Source organism: Orussus abietinus, unplaced genomic scaffold (assembly GCF_000612105.2).
Source record: "Orussus abietinus isolate OABI.00-Male unplaced genomic scaffold, Oabi_2.0 scaffold50, whole genome shotgun sequence".
NCBI classification, from domain to species: domain Eukaryota; kingdom Metazoa; phylum Arthropoda; class Insecta; order Hymenoptera; family Orussidae; genus Orussus; species Orussus abietinus.
The window spans coordinates 490,767-511,417 of NW_019394232.1; the positions used below are offsets into that span (position 1 = coordinate 490,767).

At 44.2% G+C, this 20,651-nt stretch overlaps 3 protein-coding genes across 4 annotated transcripts; 2 read left to right on the plus strand and 1 right to left on the minus strand.

Annotated features, from left to right (window-relative positions):
- Positions 1–96: 96 nt before the first annotated feature.
- Positions 97–9,519, plus strand: LOC105703157 (tyrosine-protein phosphatase 69D). Its single transcript, XM_012431319.1, has 12 exons — positions 97–132; positions 196–514; positions 1,235–1,540; positions 1,717–2,301; positions 2,616–2,909; positions 3,073–3,338; positions 3,415–4,177; positions 4,312–4,558; positions 4,631–5,642; positions 5,745–6,032; positions 6,202–6,633; positions 7,162–9,519. The coding sequence occupies exons 2-12, from the start codon at positions 427–429 to the stop codon at positions 7,243–7,245; spliced, it is 4,365 nt and encodes a 1,454-aa protein (XP_012286742.1). The 5' UTR covers positions 97–132; positions 196–426; the 3' UTR covers positions 7,246–9,519.
- Positions 9,520–9,794: 275 nt separating this feature from the next.
- On the plus strand, positions 9,795–11,964 carry LOC105703164 (exosome complex component RRP45). The gene is made up of 7 exons (XM_012431331.2): positions 9,795–10,131; positions 10,296–10,390; positions 10,495–10,717; positions 10,797–11,014; positions 11,088–11,315; positions 11,414–11,547; positions 11,624–11,964. Exons 1-7 carry the CDS (start codon positions 10,066–10,068, stop codon positions 11,728–11,730), a joined length of 1,071 nt encoding a protein of 356 aa, XP_012286754.1. The 5' UTR covers positions 9,795–10,065; the 3' UTR covers positions 11,731–11,964.
- Positions 11,965–11,986: 22 nt separating this feature from the next.
- Positions 11,987–20,610, minus strand: LOC105703142 (general transcription factor 3C polypeptide 1). 2 transcript variants are annotated; one of them, XM_012431306.1, is made up of 12 exons: positions 20,245–20,610; positions 19,870–20,063; positions 19,105–19,734; positions 18,799–18,967; positions 17,811–18,709; positions 17,320–17,703; positions 16,990–17,215; positions 13,443–16,834; positions 12,793–13,271; positions 12,504–12,696; positions 12,249–12,336; positions 11,987–12,138 (listed from the first exon to the last, which is right to left on the minus strand). In XM_012431306.1, the coding sequence occupies exons 1-12, from the start codon at positions 20,309–20,311 to the stop codon at positions 12,020–12,022; spliced, it is 6,840 nt and encodes a 2,279-aa protein (XP_012286729.1). In that variant the 5' UTR covers positions 20,312–20,610; the 3' UTR covers positions 11,987–12,019. The 2 variants fall into 2 exon arrangements, with proteins under 2 accessions (XP_012286729.1, XP_012286721.1); XM_012431298.1 differs by having other exon boundaries at positions 20,230–20,610.
- Between the last annotated feature and the right edge of the window lie 41 nt (positions 20,611–20,651).

Genomic DNA, 20,651 nt, shown 5'->3' on the forward strand with positions numbered 1-20,651 from the left:
AAGTGCATATTTTTCTCGTTACAAAACTGTTGGCGGCGCCACAGTCGACGCGCGGACTAAGGGCAGGCCGCCATCTTGAAAGTAACCTAAACCGCGGTTAACTCCGTCTATGTCCGCTGTCATTTGTTTTGGGTTAGGAAATTCGTAAAGAAACCGAGTCGCGCGTTTTTAAATGATATAATCCTCCGATTGCAGGTTAATATCGAGGGAGATGAGCTGCTGGTTCGCATTCGACGAAGCTGTGGTCCGATGAGAACGTGAGAGGCGGGCGAGGGAAAGTGTACGCGCCTCGGCGACCCAAAGGGCCCGGATTCATGGGGCGAGAACATGCCAGGGACATTTGGCAACGATTTAATTGATCGCCTCTGAAGAGAGAAGACGCGAGGGAAGACAAGGAAAAGACGCAGGACTGACCGCGATTGTGCGATGTTCCGAAACTTGACGCCGGTCGCTATTTATTGGGCGATGATTCTTGCCTGTCTATTTACCATCCTCACTGCCCTCGATGAAGCTGGTGAGCCTCCGAGTCTCTTCGGTGACTGCTCGTTACCGATGACTCGTATTGATGGCAGCGTCGATGCTTCTAAAGATCGCCGAGTTTTCAGTTCTTAATTCCCTGCCGTTTTCTCGGATGACACTTCGGTAGTTTGCGTCTATTTATGCAATATCGAGCTTGTCGCAGCTCGAACGTTTCGCCCGATCGAAGATTTAATATGATGATTGTGTTTCAATGTTGTTCTGTAGAGCGTATGTTTGCATGGATGTGTCAGGGTCTTTATAAGCTTCGATGCCGATAGCGTAGACTGGTACTGTGCACGCTTGGCATAAAGGGAGCTTGCGTTAGAGATCACAGTTATAGGAGACTTAAAAATATTATTAGTTACGTACCAGCAAATGTACATTGCTTTTATGCCTTAGCTTTGTTAAAGCCATTGCTTTTTATTCATTGTCTTTGATTATTCAGATTTTAGTTTTGCAACATCCAAATATTTCAAGGTATTCCATTTTTGCTCCTGACACCTCTCCTAGATTAATAAAATGATCAGTAATATGTCAACTTTACTACTGACTCTGTCAGGCGTTCAATTTTCCTGTATCTTGTAATGCTGAATTACGTCTGATTATTTTCATTGGCCATAAAATGACACCTGTGGATGTAAATGGATTTTTGCTTCTTCCGTGAAAGTTATTCATAATGTCAGGATATCGACTAAAGGCATGATTTCATTTTTAGCCAGTACAGTAACAGAGAGTGTCACTCCGGAGCAGAATACAACAGCCAAGCTGGAAATTATTGTCTCCCAGCATCCTCAGGGCATTGAAGCTGGCAGTACGCCGTCACTGTTGTGCAGACTGAGCGAATCGGGCTACATATGGTGGACCATGAGAGGACAAAATCTGACGACCATCAGGGAATCCGAATTCGAAGGACGCGTAGATTTGAAGAAGGCCAGCAGGAACGATACTGGTGACTACACCTGCATGGCTAGGACCATAACCGGAGAGTCTCTCGAAACCACGATTAATCTCCGCATCATCGGTAAACATTCCTAGTCTTCTATGCCAATTCCACCGAATAATTTAATATTGGATGATACCGAAGATTCTTGCATCTTAAAAAAAAGTTGGAAATTATTTTCAAGCGGTTCACAAAGATTCTTCTCTTTAATTTCTTCCTCCAGAATTAATGCCACTCTTGTTGAAATTTATCTCTAGAACCTGGCAGGGTTCTTCCAACACAGGATGTCAGGATGAACGTTCTACAGCCAGCGAACCTAACGTGCCAAATGCAAGGATATCCTTTGTCGAACTTCACTTGGGTGAAGGGAAATGACACGGAAACCAGTGAACACCTGAGGACTCTCATGACCGTTACGGAAATCAACGAGACTCACGTGGAAACGTCGTTAAAGTTCAAAGCAGTCACTAGGAAGGACAACGGGACATACGAGTGTCAAGCTAATGATTACAACCGAGTTATTTCTGGCCACGTGAGCCTATTCGTGACCGATGTGCCACAAGTGAGCATCGACTTCATGAAAGCTGTAGGAGCTGGCAGTATATTCCTCAACTGGACGGTGAACGATGGCAACGAACCGGTGACGGAATATTTTATTGGGTCCATAAAAAACGGCACTGCTGAAAGAAGATTCTACTCCGAACGCATCGGAGGTGGGAACTCCAGTTACGTGCTGAAAGGCTTCGAGAGCAACACAACTTATCAGATCTCTATATCGGCTGTAAACGCCATTGGAACCTCGCATATCAGTAATCCTCGATGGATCACGACTTTAGAGAAAGGTACATTACACTCTCACTATTTTATTATACCGAAGTGATACACGACGTACTCGAGTTATTATTCCCAAACTTCCATAACCTGTAAATCTTAATCTCGGTGCTTGGAGAAATTAGGTTATGTCGATAAAGTACATCTTTACCCCGTAAGATACATATTTAATCATCCCCTTTGCATTCAGTAAACCGATTGTTCAAAGAGAATGATAATTAAAGAATTTTAATGTAGAATCAGCAGGATTATAAGTACGTAAACTCATAGATCGGGGAGGGACATTCCAGTATCTCGTTACTAATTAAAGGTTATATTTTTACAGATCCCGAGTTCGTCCCGAAGGTGACGGTGAACGGAGTGACCACAGGATCCATTACCATTGGATGGACCGTCCCACCACCAGAGCTACGGGAGCATGTTCAGTATTACAATTTAATAGCAACCAACGGCGACCAGAAACGAGAAGCTATGTATCCAGCCCAACCACGCACTTTCTACGGCTTCGTAGATCTTGAATCCGCGACTACTTACAAATTCAAGGTAGCAGCTTGCAGCGAATACACCAAGTTATGTGGCAACTGGAGTGCCGAGGTCAACGGAACAACTATGGATGGAGGTACGAAGAGTATAATACTCTATAACGGTACAATTTCTTACTTCGATTGATCTCTTTGGTTCAACTAGGTTTAACTCATTCGTAAATTGGCAAGCTGGCTACTTTTCGTACACTCAAATATTTCAATGACTAGTTCAATGACGTATAACTTCCACATTTCCAGTTGCCAGTCCACCGCAGAATCTCTCGATCACCTGCTCAATAGATACAGCCAGGAGGACGAGTTTCATCTCGCTTTATTGGGCCCCACCTGCGAGGCCGAACGGCTTGATAACGCGTTACAAAGTCGAGCTGAGTGGAGTTTCGCATTTCCGCAACGACATGGGTCGCTACGACATCGATCATTGGGGCCCCAAGGGGAAGAGCGTCGACGTAATGAAGATCAACAACACCCGTTTCGAGCAAGTCCCGGCTAATACCAATTACACGGTGAATATCGCTCATACCATTCCAGTCTAATAGAAGACACTCGGTCAATCGAAACTAATTCGCTTCTTAATTTAAGGCCCGGGTCCACGGGATAACGCGAGCTCGCAGTTCTGGAGAGGAGGCGATCGGTACCTGCACGATGCCGGTAACCACACCTGACAAAGAGAGCATGAACATGCGGACCTGGAGGAAGATCGAGAACGAGGGTAGACAACTGTTCCAGCTATATCTGCCCAGGATCTCCGAGCGAAATGGACCGATCTGCTGTTACCGGATCTTCATGGTGCGACTAGAGGCCCAGAGAACCGTCGCCGACCTGCCACCCCCCGAGGAGATCGACGTCCTCTCCTACCAGTACGCCCACGCCTCCCAGAAAGGAGGAGCCTACGTAGCGGAGACCTTCGACAGCGACCAGCTCCTTCCTGAGATCTTCCTGGGAGATGGGGAAGTATTCAACGGCAGCTCCGCCTGCGACAAATGCGTAGGACTCAGGCCCCGGGTCATCCCTCCGCTTCTGAACCTCGTTCCCGAGGAGCATCCACCTCCCACGGTCAGCTCGACCACCCCGACGACACTCGCGCCAATAGTTACGACTTCTACCACCAGAGCGACTACCGTAGAGTCCACGACAGGGACGTCGACGACAACCTCGAAGCCCACTACTTCTGAGCCCAAGGTGCCGACGAGCAACGTCACCGGTGCACCAGGAAGGAGGAAGCGAGCCGATCCTCTGGTTCCCGAATTCGACCTGGAAGCGAGATCTGAGATCCTTCCATATCCCCCGACTGATGGCTACTTGGACCCCAAGTCCAACTATACAGGATTCATCGAAGTCATCGGTACCTGATGTTTCCCTACTTTTCACATTTTGTCTCACGATAGAAATGATTTGGATGGAATTCTTTATTCAAAATAAGATCCACGTGCATTAGGACAAATGGATGAAGATTCGGTGACTGGTTAATTGTTGCAGTTTACGGGAATCAGAAGGACGAGTATCTCCCAGCGTATAGTGGATACTTCAGCCCTCTTTACGGTGGACTTAGCTCGAAGTACATAACCGAGCAAGACGTCTCGACTCTCGGGATCATTATTCAGATCTCCGTCTCTCTAGTGCTGATCATGGTGGCATTGATATTAGCTTTCTGCGTTTTGAATAAGTGCACTAAGCGCACTCGCCAGAGAGGCGGGGAGATCATCACGCTAAGGAGTAGCTTCAGGTACGTCTAAGACGAGAGAGGACTAATCCCTTCAAGGAAATGACATTAACAGTTCCCACGATCCTTTTCTAGGCACTTCTGCAGGAACCTACGAGGCCGTCACCAGCTGGTGGCAGCCAGTCCTCCGGACATACCGCCAATTTCAAAAGCCGAGCTCCTGCAAGCCTACATAGAGCGTCACCGGGACTCGGATTACGGTTTCCAGCACGAGTTCGAGATGCTGCCAGACCGCTTCACCGACAGGACGACCCGGGCTTCGGAAGCCCGGGAGAACCTCTTCAAGAACCGCTACCCGGACATTAAATGTTACGACCAGACCAGGGTGCGCCTCGCCCAGATGGACGGGATCTGCGGCTCGGACTACATAAACGCGAACTTCGTCCTGGGCTACAAGGAGCGGAAGAAGTTCATCTGCGCCCAGGGTCCTATGGAGAACACCGTCTGCGACTACTGGCGCATGATATGGGAGCAGCACCTGGAGATCATCCTGATGCTGACCAACCTGGAGGAGTACTCGAAGACCAAGTGCGCCAAGTACTGGCCAGACAAGAGCGAGTCGAAGAACTTCGGGGACATCACCGTGGAGCACATCGGAGAGAGGTCGTACTCCGACTACGTCGTCCGGGACCTGAAGATGACCAGGACCGGGGAAAGGGACGTTCGAGTAATCGTCCAGTACCATTTCCTTGTCTGGAAGGACTTCATGGCCCCGGAACATCCCCACGCCATCCTGAAGTTCATCAAGAGGGTCAACGAGGCCTACTCCTTGGAGAAGGGCCCTATCCTGGTGCACTGTAGCGCCGGGGTTGGCAGAACTGGCACCCTGGTCGCTCTGGACTCCCTTCTTCAGCAGCTCGCCGAAGAGAACCAGGTCTCCATCTTCAACACCGTTTGCGACCTCAGGCACCAGAGGAACTTCCTCGTGCAGTCCCTTAAGCAGTACATCTTCATATATCGGTCGCTCATGGAGATGGCCCAGTATGGCGACACTGAAATTCCCATCCAGCAGCTCAAGGCCACCGTTGAGAAGCTCAGGCTGAGAGACAACGGCAAGGAGAAGTACAGAATGGAGGAGGAATACGAGGTGCGTCTTTACGTCTTTTACCGCCCTATATCATGGAAGTCCTAACGAAGGTCTTGAAAGTCACGAAATTTCGATTCTCTAATTTTCATCCCATGATTTCAGAAAATCAACTCCGTCCTCGACGACCGGAAGTCATTCTCGGTGGGCTGCGGGGAGGAGAACAAGCTGAAGAACCGAAGCGAGCACGTAATTCCCTACGACAGGAACCGCGTGATCCTGACGCCGGTTCCCGGTAGGGAACACTCGACGTACATAAACGCCTCCTTCATAGAAGGCTACGACAATTCCGAGACATTCGTCATCACGCAAGACCCTCTCGACACGACTGTCGCGGACTTCTGGCGAATGATATCGGAGCAGTGCGTCTCGACGATAGTCATGCTGTCCGATGTGAGTTAGGACCCTATTAACTCCCAAAACTGCCACGAGACAGTGGCGCCAAAGAGTTCTCGACCGTTACAGTCTCTCTCTATGCAACTTTTCTCCTCCCTAAAAGTACCAAATCGTTTGAAATTTAATTCCCTGACTGTGGAGACCCTAAGAGAACCCATCCTTGCAGCTAAACGACGGTCCCAGGAAGTGCCCTCGCTACTGGCCCGAAGAGGAAGCGGCCTACGACCACATAAACGTCCGTTACATCCAGAGCGAGAGCTGCCCGTACTACACGCGCCGCGAGCTTTGCGTCTCCAACACGAAAACCGACGAGAGCGCCGTCGTGGTCCAGTTCCAGTACCACGGGTGGCCCACGGTGGAGGGCGAGGTGCCCGAGGTGACCCGGGGCCTGATCGAGCTCGTCGACCAGACCCTCGCCAATGAAGGCGTCGAGTCCAGCGGACCTCTCGTCATCCACTGCAACTACGGCTCCGACAGGAGCTCCATGTTCGTCGCCCTGAGCATCCTGGTCCAGCAGCTGCGCACCGAGAGGCGCGTCGACGTCTTCACGACGACGAAGAAGCTGCGATCGCAGCGCCACGGCATGATCAGCACTTTCGTGAGTCCCTTGATCTTATTAACGGTCACTCTACGTATACAAACGTAAAACACTTATCAAGAATTTCTCCAAACAGGGCTCATCGAGTCATTTGAAACTCCACCACGTGATTATAGGGACCCTAAGGAAGAGCGCGATGCTCCTGAGGCATCATTTATTAAACGACAATGTTTAATTTATCCCAGACTAGAGCCAAAGACACGTATTCTCGTTTGAGAAATTAAATCTGACGAGCATCGCGTCCTTCCTTAGGGTCTCACCTCGTCGGCCGTTTTGCAAACTGGACCCAGACTCTCGGAAATTATCTTCCACCCACCTTGTATCCTGTTTCCTAATAGTTTATACGCACTTATACGCACTTATACGCGTAGATTGACGGCCCTGCGTGAGTTAAACCGCTCGTTTCCTTTACAAGGCGCGTCGGCCATCTTGGCGGCCATTTTGAAAATCCTGGTTAACCGCGGAGAGACGCGAACCCGATAATACGATATTTCCCCGACAATTAACATTCTTTTTTCTGTTGTCTAGGCCCAATACGAACTCCTCTACCGTGCCATTATGAATTATTCGGACTTACACAATCTTGCCGAGGAAGAAGCGGCCTCCTTATGAAGGGAGGCGGACGTAGCACCCGAAGAGCATTGAGCACCTCGTGCGGCTTCATCTAGTGATGACTAAGTCATTAAAGACTGGCCGAATCGTCTGAGCGTGGATCGAGACGCTCTCGAGGACGAACCAAAGAATGTTCATTGCGAAGCTGACCATGGTAGCCGTTTAATGTTAATGACGCGCGGAAACCGAGGACGCAGCGCCTCCCCACCGATCCAAAATGGCGCCCGGCGTTTCCTCCTCGGGTTTATCCCTCCGCGAATTTAGTGATTAGATCGATGTAAGGCGATCGGTAACCCCGATTTCGAGAATGCCGCGACTAACGATCGTCCTTAAAATGGAGAAAAACGTGCATTCGCCAGCGGTCGCTCTTCCCGCTGGTCCACAGACTTTGGAAGTTTCTAGGCTCTTAATTAACGAGTTTTCCTCCAATTTTCGCCCCCTTGATATGGGATATCTCTTGGTCAAGGGGGTCGATTCCGTATCTTCGGCGAGAGTGCTCGCTTCTTGCCCTGTCATCTCACGCGAGTTTATTCGCCCCCCCGTCTTCTCCAAGTGAAAATGCGAAATCCCTCGACCGAAAGAACTCGGAGTTTCTGGTCGAGTGATCTCACGCGAACTAGCTCGCATTCTTACCACGGTAACGGTTACAGAATCGCGGGAGGTACCTCGCTATCGGGATTTTCACTAGATTCGAGTTATAGAATCGACCCCCCCAGAAGGGGGCGCTCCTCTCGCGTTTCCAGGGGCGGCAATTATTACTCTCTGTGGTATTAGGATGTATAATATTGGCGTTAATTACTGGATACTCCCCATGTGTAAGATATACCGAAGTTTTTTACCTTTTATACGTGTGTGATATTACGGAGAAAAGGAGGTTGACTCGAGTCTGAATATTCACTTTACTAGATCGCTCTCTAGATGGTATCATCAAATCACTCGACTGCTAAATATGCCCATTGTCTAGATTTATGGAAATCTACCATACCTAGGGACTTCTAGTTACTTTTCATATCTTGGCTTTCCGATACAGCGCTGCCATCGAGGGCATAAGACTGTTTGCAAAACTGCCCTGAACTTCGTTAATAATGCCAAATAGCCTCTACATCGTTCCCACATTGCATTGTATCAAGAGACTCGTTATCTTAAACTCTTATCAAAAGTAGGACGATAAAGATCGTCGGTGAGATGTATATCCCAATGCTCAAAAGTTGGCGCCCCTGTTCGCCGAAAGTTCCCTCGATCCGACATGTTGGAATCATTGTGGCCAACTTAAAAAAAAAAAGAAAAGAAAAACAACCCCTGGCCCCACAACTTCCAAAGTCTGGCGAAAGATTTCTCGCGGCGGGAGGGCGCACGACTTGGCAGTGATTATATTTTAATTGCGTTGCTCGTTTAGCGTTTAAGTTAATGCGATATCCGCCTGGAAACCGCCATTCTCGTAGGGGAAGTATTAAGCGACTTCAGCAGTGCGCCATTAAGGGACGAGATCAGGAGACAGAAAGGACAAACCGAATTGTCCTAGATACAAAGTTCCGTTAAAAAAAATTTGATTGTAAGCCACTGCTTAGGAATCGCACCTCCAGCGTCCGCAACCGCATAAAGCGCGATATATTTAATATTGAATTTGTACGGAAATCCACGCGACTCTAGTATAAACGTCGTGCAATATTTCCGCTAAGCGGCGCTGAAGTCCCCTGGATACCAATATGGCGGCAGCGGCGTTTCTCTAAGAAACGGCGCGAGATTCAAACTCCACGTCGGAAGGAGCTCCGTTTTTCCGTTTCCCGTCGATGCGAGAAGTAGCTAATATTAATTCCAGTGATTTTTATATAGTATTGTCCCGGTCCGTGACCCGCTCTCGTTGCCTGCGTTGGAAAAATGGTCAATGTTGTGCTGTTATATTCACGTAAACGTAGCACATATTTATCGGTTATACTTTGTACATTGTCGCAGGAATATAGTGATACAATGACGAGTACGAGTGAATGTTTTTTTTTTGTTTTTTTGTTATACAATAGCTACTTCGTCGGAGAGAAAGAGAGCGAGAATGTGAATGAGAGAGAGAGAGAGTATATATATACATAGCGATAGCATAGTATTTTATTTCGCCTAATAAGTACTCGTAGTATTTTATTTTGCCTAAGACCGTAGACACACGCTTTTTATACGGAAGAAAAATTTATAATAAACAAGAGGGAGGAGCGCTGTCGCAGCTGGAAGTCCTAACTAGGTCTTGTGCTAACACATTTACAAAATAAACGCTCGCAGCTTTAAGGATGTAACAATGAAACTAGACGACTCATTTTTTTTTTATATGATTTTTCGTACGTGCCAGGGAGTCATTAAACGAATACCCCAGCTTTATGACTTTCACCTTTGATTTTGCAAATCGTTATGACACGAAAGATGATTCTATATGCACATGGCGTCGAAAAGTTTTATATAAGTATGAACAACCTTCCCCTTCGAGCTACTGTGGTCGCGGGTGCGAAGAAAAAATTCACCGGAAGCTGGACAGCCCGAAAATAGACTGAAAAAATTAATAATAAAAACTTCAAATCCTGTATCTGCAATCGCGATTGCGCGAGCCCCTATTAAAAATGTGTTGCGCCGCCACTGAGGGGTAACAGGTGTCAGGTGCATTAGCCGCCTGCATCCTCCACCGGAGGGCAGCACAAAATGCAATCGCGCGACTCGTGAACGATCCCCCAACTCATCTCTGTACAAAAATCCGTGATTTCACTATCTAACCAATTCTAACCTCCAAATAAATTTTATACTTTATTATTTTCTGGAAGATACTTTAAAAGAAACGACAAAATGAGAGAATTTCCACTGTCGGAATGCGAACGGAATTTCGTGACTCGAGCCGCGGCAGAGGATACGGTGATACACAAAATATCTAAATGAAATTAATATTAGTTCATTAATGGGTCGATTTGAAATTAATATTTGCAGTAGTTATCCAGTGGATAAATATTTTTCTTGCGCCTAACATTGATAACCTGTTAAAAATACATCATTTTCTCACCTATTTTTCATGAACGCAGAGATTGGACGGCAGAGCATTGTTAGAGTCTCGGCCTGTGAAAATTTATTTCGGTTCCAACTGGGGATGCTGTCTCACGGTGCTTGGACAGACCAGGTTGATCTTCTGCTCCGATTAACTTTTTTCACTATACTAGAATTTACTTGCACGATATTAATTGTTATCTCTTTTTTCCAAACAATTATTTGGAATCTTTACAGAGTCGTAGCTCAAGTATCCTGCGATATCCAGCAACCGAAGGCATCGCGTCCGAACGAGGGAATGTTATACATAAACGTGGAACTTAATCCACTGGCTGCGCCTCATTTTGAAGGGAATCGTCAATCGGATATCGCTGTGGTACTTAATAGACAATTAGAAAAATGTTTCAAAGATTCCAAATGCATTGACTTAGAGTCTCTGTGCATTGTGGCTGATAAACAGGTCTCTTTCCCAGATTTGCTTAAAACTCATCGACGTACGATCAATGTATGAATAAACTAACTTCTTTAATTCTATCTAGGCATGGAATATACGAGTCGACGTGAGTATCATCAATCACGATGGCAACTTGATAGATTGCGCATCAATTGCTACACTTGCAGCGCTATCCCACTTCCACAGACCCGACGTCACTGCGACTGGAAACGAGATTATTGTGCATCCATTTTCCGAGAAGGATCCATTACCTATGACGTTATTTCATTATCCAGTGTGTGTTTCCTTCATCACCTTTGAAAAGTATGTACACAAGAACATACATAAGTGCGTACAACTGTGAATTCAATGCTACGCAGTATATTTACATTTCTAGCGGGAAGATAGTAATGGATCCCACGTATCTGGAAGAAAGAATTGCAGTTGCACAACTCACAATGGGAATCAATTCATATAGAGAACTGTGTTGTCTCTATTTTGAAGATCTAGCAAAGATAATGGTCGATTGTGACATCATATCCGAAGTGTCCGATCATGCAGCTGATTGGTCTGTTAAATTGGTACAGCAGATTAAAGCCGCTGTCAGTGCGGATGTAAATGCAAGGCAAGTGTGGCAACTCTAATTCTAAAATTTCCGTAAAGGAACAGATAAGACAGAATGTCTGTAAACACTATTCTATATGTTTCAATTTAATTATACAGGTATAGAAAGGAAGAGTGCCCGGAGTATCGCTTTAAAGACTGCGTGGCAGTGAAAAATTTAAAGACACTGATTAGCGAACGAGTTCACATAAAATTAGCAAAATGGGAGAGAGACCCGAGATTAGATGACGAAGGTTATTGCAGTTTAGAGTCTCATAATTTAACTACATCTGCAAATGAATGGAGAATTAATTATTCAACATGTTTTAGGGTCTGAAATGGATGTGAGCGATGACGAGATAATTGAATACGACGAACAGATTATAAAGCTTGGCGAAGGATCTGCTGAACTCGTAACACCTGAGATGAACGATTAAACTCGATACTGGGATTTAATGCGAATTAATCTATATTCTATATATATATATAATCTATATAGGGATTATTAATCAAGGAACTCGGTAAAGCTTCACGTAATGAGATATACGCGCCCGGCACGTTTTGTCGTACCATTACACTCATTGTGGAAGTATCAAAAGGGATAATTATTAAGAGCTAACATGCCGAGGACAACTGTACAAATGTATGAATAAAAAAAAATTGATAAGTTACCTATAATGCGTTTAACCTAAATCTGAATCGTCATCCATAGGATTATTATAATCCTTAAAGAAAACTGGTACTGTACATTTTACTGCTCAAAAACGCACCGAAATGTAGAGACGCGTTTATAAGTGGTTCGATGATTAGATACCCATCGTCAGCTAGACCACTTGTAGTTTCTTCTGAAAATGAAACAGAGATTATTGTTTAATGTATTATAAAACACTGCATTGAGCATTGAACGTTCCAATTAGACCGTTCGTTAGATTAATGTATTTTCAAATACACTTACTGCATTTAACTATAGATGGTACGGAGACTAATGTTACCGTTGGAATTCTTAGCAGCTTCATCCGAAGACACTTGAGTTTCACAAGAATCTGTAAATGATACAATATAACTAAATAATTGGCAACGAATACAATACTTTGAAAAGATTAAAGTGACTCAAACCAGTCGATTCAAATAAAATATTTTTTAAGGGTATTTATTAAATTTCTCAATGGGTTTCGCTTCGCCTTAAAGAAAGTGTGCAAAGTCAACTAACCTCAATTAATTCTCTAGTATGGATCGGCTGCAGGGCTGGTAAGAATCTGTTTTGCACCTTAGTTATCGCTGAACCAGGATGCATTATACAATAAGCCAAAACAGCGCCAAGCATTCGATCCAGCACACGACGATTTAATACCCCATCGACACGAATCCATGGTTTTATGATCACTTTGACATTTTTTGCATTCCTGTAATCCAAGTGCACAAGAATAAATAAATAAATGAAATCGTAGGTTCTCTCCAGATAGTCCGAAAGAGTCTGCGAAGGGAAAAAATATACTCACTGGTTCTCGAAGTAAGAGGCTGACTTTGACATCTGCTCCTTCATGATCGACATAGCCTTTCTGCGTCGAGTGTTGGGTAAATTCGAGTCTTCTGACTCTTTTCCGAGCTTCTCCTTTTTTGAGATGTTTTCTAACACGATTTCAGCATCTTTTGCAGGTGTTTCCCGGTCTTTCGCTCTTGGCTCATTGTCCATACAATCCATCGGTTCAAAATGTTCACTTTGGGAATTGTTCTTCTGGCTGATCTGACTGTTTTGTTCCTCCTTACAATTGCTACCACATTTATTTTCCAATGAAGGCACCGGCAATGATTCTCTAACCAGCCTCGAAATCTTCTGAGAATGTAACAACCACGGATCAGCGTATTTTCTGTGCACATATCTCACAACCGTAACACCACACCGCAGAACTGCTTGAATTTCGACCAGCAGGAAAAGAATTTCGTACAGTGCACTCTCCCACAATTCAGGAAAGTTTTCCTATAAAAAATTAGAATGACGGTGAATTCAATGTTGCGAACATGAGGTAACCTCACTTTAGTACTTTTCCCTTTGTTCAACCGTACTTTTTCAAGAGTTCTTATTTTATTCAACCTAACTGATTCGTACTTACAAGAGAGTATTGATTTATCTATTTCACCGAAAACTCACCGATAGTTCCTTTACAGAAGTTCCCATTTCTTTATACTGGAAGATGAATTTGGTCACCGAGTCGATGTGCTCCCAAAACACCAGAGATCGTTCACGGATATAGCATCTCAGATCTGTATACGAGAGTCTGTTTTCGTGGAATAGGGTCGTCCTCTTTAAGTTCTGAATAATTTGTTGGCCAAAATTAACAAGAGTTTGCAATTCTTCGGCAAGGAGTTTATGTTGATGGGAGTCCAGGACTTGAGAACTTGCAGTCTTAATGGCATAGAAGACTTTAAAAGCATTCACGACAAAGTATTCATGGGCATGATGGCTGTCAGTTAGCGTTAGATTGTTAAGTTCCTCTCTCATTGTCAACAAAGCCATTCTGGTATAGCATTTCGTGGCATCGACGAGATTACCATAACTTCTACTCGAATTCTGCCAGCCATCCTCGCAAGGAGCATTATTTATAATGTCATTTGTTCGAGACCACTCTTTCATCGAATTTGAACTTCTGTTTCGAGATAAACACCTCGTCAATGATCTGTTAACGAGTCTTGTCAACGCAAGACCCTTTTGAGTATTTATTGATGTTTTCGAAGTACACAATGAACCTTGTTCTTCATTTACAATATTCAACTCATTGGTAGAAGGTAACATCTCGGAGCTTCCAAGTTTCTCAAAGATCACATCCGATGGAGACGTTGAAATTGCATTGTTACTCTCCAAAGATAGTACTTCGGGCTTCCCTTTTCCATCCTCTTCAGGTTTAAAATGTTTACGAGACTCTCTATTCTCGTTTCCATACCCACTCGATTCAGTGGTTAATTCTTCTACGTTACGTTTTCGCTTCATAGACACTATTCCTGCTTCAGATCTCTCGTTGTCTTCCAGATTAGACGTCAAGCTATTCGGTTGCTTTTTCAAGGGAATGCGCATTCCATTCTGGAATAAAATAATGCATCGAGCACTGTTGCTGCGAACCAACTCCTGCGATGCCCCCTGGCATGCCTCGACAGTGCCCGAAGCAACTACACTTTTTCGAGGTGCATTCAGCCCACACGAAGAGGTTATTTTAACGTCCTGCCTCTCCTTTCTCTCTTTGCAGTTCAGCATACCGACATATTTATTCCACTCTTTTTTCACATCGCTAAAAGGTAGCTCACTACGCTGCGATTTCTTCTGCTGGCTCTGAGCCACCTCGTCGTCACTTTTATGCTTTGCAACACAAACCCAACTCTTCGTACTAAGTTCATCCTGCGATATGGCTTCGCAGTCTTTAACGCAAGCTAGATCTGTTGACTTATCCTCTTCTATTTTCTTCCAGGCTCCGACATTCTGCGTGGAAACTTCTTGAGTGTTGGATTTAGTTTGAAGTCTCGCTATGCCTTCGTTACGACTATCCATGGCAGAGAGGAGACCATGATATCTCTGAGCAATCCTGACGTAGACTTCATCTTTCTCACCCAGTTTAGGGTCCAGAGTGATGATTTGTTCTGGAATCTCCACGTCGAATTCCAGCCTGTTTGCAGAAACAAAGTCCTGCATGAAGACTACGGTGCCACCAGACACTGGAAAGGCTTCTATGTGCTTAACGTTGCTCCCATCGACTTCATCGAGGCCAAATTGCAGAGACACCGAAGGATTTTCCACTTTCCCATTGACGAGGTCAGAGAGGATTTTGAAAGCCTCCGTGAAGCACTCGTAAGGCCACTTGGTCTGAAACTTGTGGATGTACCCAGGACTCAGCTGGTATTGCGAACAGCTCATCGGTAGCACCATGCCATATTTCTTGACCGAACAAACATACTTCTTCTTTACAGACATCATCCGAGTAGACTTAAGCTTAGCAATGGCATTGCGTAGTAGCGATTCAGGGTACTGCTGGTAGATTTTGAAGAGTTGATGAGCCCAGGAATTTCGGTCCTTCGAGCAGCACATGGAACTGTGGATGATGGACATGACAACGGAGGAGTATATATCACACACATTGTTCACATCACCGGAGTGTACAAAATGGTTCGATGGTTTAACCGGTCTCTTCAGGGAGTAGAGAAGAGCGAATTCCTCCGCAGTTTTCGGCGCAATCATCGGCACCTTCGCTTCTACGTGAGAGATCTTGTAATACTTCTTAGCGATGTAAGCCACTAACTCTTTAAATACTTTGTTCACCTTTTTCTCACACTCGACAGGGTCCGAATAGCTCTTTCGAATTTTGTCAGCTATCCCACCGAAGCGTTTAGTGACGTATATATTTTGTTTTATCTCTTCTAAGCACAGAGCTACACTTTTCACCGTTTGTGGCTTCCGCAGCATGTACTGAAGCCTTCTTTGACATGCTTTGGATGTTTTATTGAACGACGTGGAGGAATATGTGCGAAGGACGTCGCGAATCGAGGGGAACGAGATTAATTGTCTTCGGGGGTTTGGAAACAAATACATCATCGCCACTTTGCACATCAGCAAGATGTTGTCTTCATGCGAGTCCCAGTCCACTCGAAGCTTATCCATTCTCCGGAGGGCACTATAATCCACTTCATCGTACTTCACTCTGGACCTAACCTTGCGTTTTCGAGATGTAGGCTTCTTCAAGGTCTTCTCCCTTTCAGCCTTGGATTTTTCGTGTTCCAAGGTGGACACTTCATCGATACAAGTGTCGGATTGGTTGATTGAATTTATCTCCGACTTGGCATTAAGAGTGGGTTTCAGGTTCTGACTCAAGCTCAGCCTCCTCTGGAACTCAGGGAAGTAGTTGATAAACTTTTTGCTTTGCCTTCTCTTCAGGTAAGTGAGAAATAGTTCTTCCACACTGAGAGAACTATTTTTTCTAACATGTTTCGAAGTTATGTCGAGATCTGTTGTCGATGACCTGGCAGTGACGAGATTTTTTAGCCTTTCTATCTCTTGTTTCAGACCCTGAGACAGGAAATCTTTGCTCTTCAGGGTTAGAGGATCTTCTAAATGCATTTCGCAAGATTTACACTTCACTTCGTACCAGTACTCTTCGATGATCTTCGCTGTGTTGTAGATGTAGGGATACTCCTTAGACTTTTCATCGCAGTGAGAGTTGACGGGTGGTGAAATCTCATCTGGAAGGTCGTATCGGTGTACTAGATAAATGAATTGCTTAGATTCCTCCAGATTTTGTGGGTCTAGATGAGGTCGAATTAAGCCGGCAGTACAGAGATGTGCGACAGTCTCGTACACGCTGTGTTCACGACTTTCCCGAGAGAGAAGGAATTTCTTCATCCTTGCTGGTAAGTCTCTGAGTAGTACGTGTCTTTCGATGGGGTCTCGAGTGTATTTCTTCAGTTCCGTCTCGCCCAAAGTCATTCCACGAACCTTTAAGTATATTGACAGAGGGATGCGCATAAAGATGTCTCGAGCGAGACCCCAACCAGGAGGCCGTGCTAAAACGATAAATTTATTTTGATTTCTTTGTACCTAATCTGAAAACACTAGCGAAAAATGCAGGAAAAATGCCATACCTTTGTTACACTCAAGTGCAAAAAGTACAATTAACTCGAACAGATTTATTAGCTTACGAAGTTGTAATAGGACTTACCCTCATACTTTGGTAACGGAGGAACAAACGTCTTCCAACTAACATCCGGTTTACAGAAAGTGCTCAATTCAATATCCGCGTCAGAAAATTCGTCCACAATGCGTTTATAACACTGACTGGCTGCGCGTTTGTTTCTAGGATGGTCGTATATCAAATAATGCAAATATGAATACAGGACTTGCATACGTCCTAACCTCCGACCGAACTCATAGTTCATGCCTAGATGCTAAAAAACGAAAAGAATCTTTTGAAAACTATTTTGACAACGTTACGTTAGGTTAATGTCGCTACGCTTGACGCTGAAATATAATCTGCGAATAATGTACTTACAAAATCAAGTTGAACGATGTAATCACTTAACGAAGCCTCCGATGCTTTAGTATCTTTTTCATTGTCAGACTCATGGAATACATCGGAGGTAATAACTGGTGGCTTGTGGTCAGTGGAAACTTCCGTAGTGACAGTATGTGCTTCCGAAGAGCCCAGAAAGAGTCTTAACTTAGCACGCTCCAAGGCAGATTGTATGAAGGGATCGTCGATGCCAACACTCGGGTCACAGATGAACGTCAAATGCTTCTTCTTGTTCTCGATGCTTAGTGTGAATTCTATGTTTTTTATTATATTGTCATTGGCCAATCTTCGCAGTAGCCTTGTTAACGACTTCTTATCGATCTTGACGTTATAACCTTCCTTATCCTCTTCCTCTTGTATCATCTGTAATATCATTAAATATATTTTACATTCCATACATCTAATTACTTAAGGGGGTATTCTCAAGGTTTTGATCGATCGAGTCATTCTATATGGAAACTACTTTTTACCTTCATAAACTTGACGACGTCATCGATAATCTTGTACTCCTTGACTGCAGAAATGATGATATTAGCTCTTTTGAGAAGACGATAAGTGATGCTCGGTGTTTTTTTGTTCCTGTCTGTCTGCAATTGCTCTAAGCGACGTATCACACTATTCTCCAACCGTCCCTCCGTATCGAGTTGAAAAATATTAGCTTTCATTTCCACGCTGTCAATAGTGGGAACACTTTTCACACTGCCAGCAGCGTCATTATACGACACATTGTTACCAGATTTTAGATTCACCGAAACAAAGTCACTAGGCTGTAAATCCGTGGAATTCTCTGAGACTTTTTTAAAGTAGCGGCTTAGATTACAACCAGTGAGTCTATACTTGTTCTGCAGGAAGTTCATACGATATCTTCTAAGGATTCTGCGCACTACACTGAAAGTTTGCTGTTGAGTCTTGACTCTTTGCTCGAAGTCATTATCCTGCAAATCACACTTCACTGGAAACGAGCCTTTCTCACCCTCAGAGTTGACCATATTCGTAGGACTAATCGTCTTTTGACTATATGAAATGTTTAAGTCGTGTGATATCATCTCGGTGTCTTCTGGCTCGACCTTCTTTGTCAACTCCTTAATCTTGGACACCTCCTCGTGTAGTAACTTCCTTATGCTACTGTTCTTCTCATATAACTTCGAGATGTACCGGGTGAGTCTTTGTCTACCTTCATCTTTCATGTAGCTGGCTACAATGTTGGACTTTGAAAGGTTCCTCAGAATGGTTCGAGAGTGCAGCTTTGTAATCCCCAGGTGCCTTCCGAGCTCCAACTGGGACATTCCGCTGGCCCCTCTGCTGGCAATTAAATTGTTTGCCTCCTTTGTGAGTGGCACATTAAACATCTGCTCCGATATTTCTAATTCTGAAAAGAATTGTGTCTTATCTTTCTATTTTATAACTTTTAAAAATAGAATATTTTTTATTTTACTTTCCAATTTTTATTTTACTTACCGACTGGATGGTCCTCCTCATTAGGTGCATCGTTATTTGAGTCCACCAATGCAGGGTCAGGTTGTAACAACTGAACAACTCTTTTGATTCTCTCTTTCGTCTCCTCTTTTTTACGAACTTTCTTTCTCTTGGAATTACTCGAAGAGTGCACTGGTTCGATAACCTTTTTCTGTATTAATTTTTAATTAATGATCAGTGAATGGTAAAACATCGGCTTAGAGTATGTATGAAACAGTAAAATGTTGGCTGGGTACAGTGTGCGAATAATAGGAATCTACTAGGTGAAAGAAGGTACTAATTACTTACGAAGCCAGTTTTAGCAACTTTCTGAAAAAAGGAGGTTTTGAGCAGCTTTTTGATCGAATGACCGATTTCTAATGCTCCCCTAATTTCATCGTACTCTGCCGTGTAGTTGTTCTTTGATTTCAAAATCTCAATCATATTTTCTGCCAAACGAACTGCCTTTGGTTTCCTATCCACAAAGAATCTAGGCAGATGTATTACACTGCCACTACAGCAATGCTTGGATGTTTTCTGGTGATGTATCTGCTTTGTAATAAGTTTATGTCCAAATAACAGTTTCTTCCGATAAAATAGCGTCTTCGGGTCTTCCTTTAGCAGGCCCAGACTCAATTTCCCCTGAGTGACTTCTCCGTGGTAGCGAGCTCGTCCTACTCTTTCAAGGTAACAATGTTGTTGAGAATTTAATTCCAAAATTGGACAGACATCGCTACCTAACAAGGCACAATCTCTCAAGTCCTGCGAGGCTACGATAACCATTTGTTCCCCATATTTTTCCGTCACTTCGTCCAGAGTCATCGCTTTTACAAGGTTGCTCACTTCTTTCCGCACATCAAACGTCGAGCAAGATCCCTTCACACCTGTCTTAGTCTCATCGACTGGACAATGTGGATATATATCTTTTGGAACGCTTTCCTGAAACAATGCAACATGTGTATATATTTTTACAGGTAAGTGGTTAATATTCGGACCCTCAACTCGACCATTAAAAATTCATTACGAACAACAATGACGTTCTACCTTCGATGCGTTTTAAATATTAATTCTCACCGGTTCGATAACGATCCCTAAGACCGGATCAACATGTGCATATCTGTCAAGAATCACAAGTTCCTCTCTCGGTGATCCTAAATCATAGAAACTGAATTCCTTCACGTGCACACAGATCGACCATACTTGTGTCATAAAAGCTCCATTTAGAGATATCGAATCAGGAATCCTGACTTCGAGTCGTCGTCGCAATGCTGCAATAATAAAATGTCAATTTACTACAGACGTGAGAACAGCGACGAATTACATTATCAACGTGTTATATCCTTAAAACGTCATCGTTAATAAATTTATACGCACTCAACTAAAATGTCTATAAATCATACGTTAAGAAAATACCCGGCAAATTATCCAGCTAACCTGTCAAAGTAATACCATCCAAACCTTCCAGTGCCACTTCATCGATCACTATATCAACTAGATTCATTGTCGAAGTGTACATTGTGGGCGTTAATTTTCTTACGCTTTAAATAACAAAATGAAGTTGTTATTTACAACTCGATACAACAGTTACGTGTACGTTTTCCGGTCAGCTGATATCTACAGAAATTCGTTCCGTTCTTCTTCGTTTTCTTTTTACTTCAAGCCGATATTCAAACTTTCGATCACGTCTCGCGACAGAGCGAACGAGAGGTTTTAATTCGCTGGAGATAATATAATCCGACATTTTCTCTGTCGCGCGACACAGTTGGCGTAATGAAATATCGGCTTTACTGTAAACCATGTAACGTCAAAACCCGTCGACCAATCACGAGGCTCGTTTGGGCAAGATGGCGGCCGAG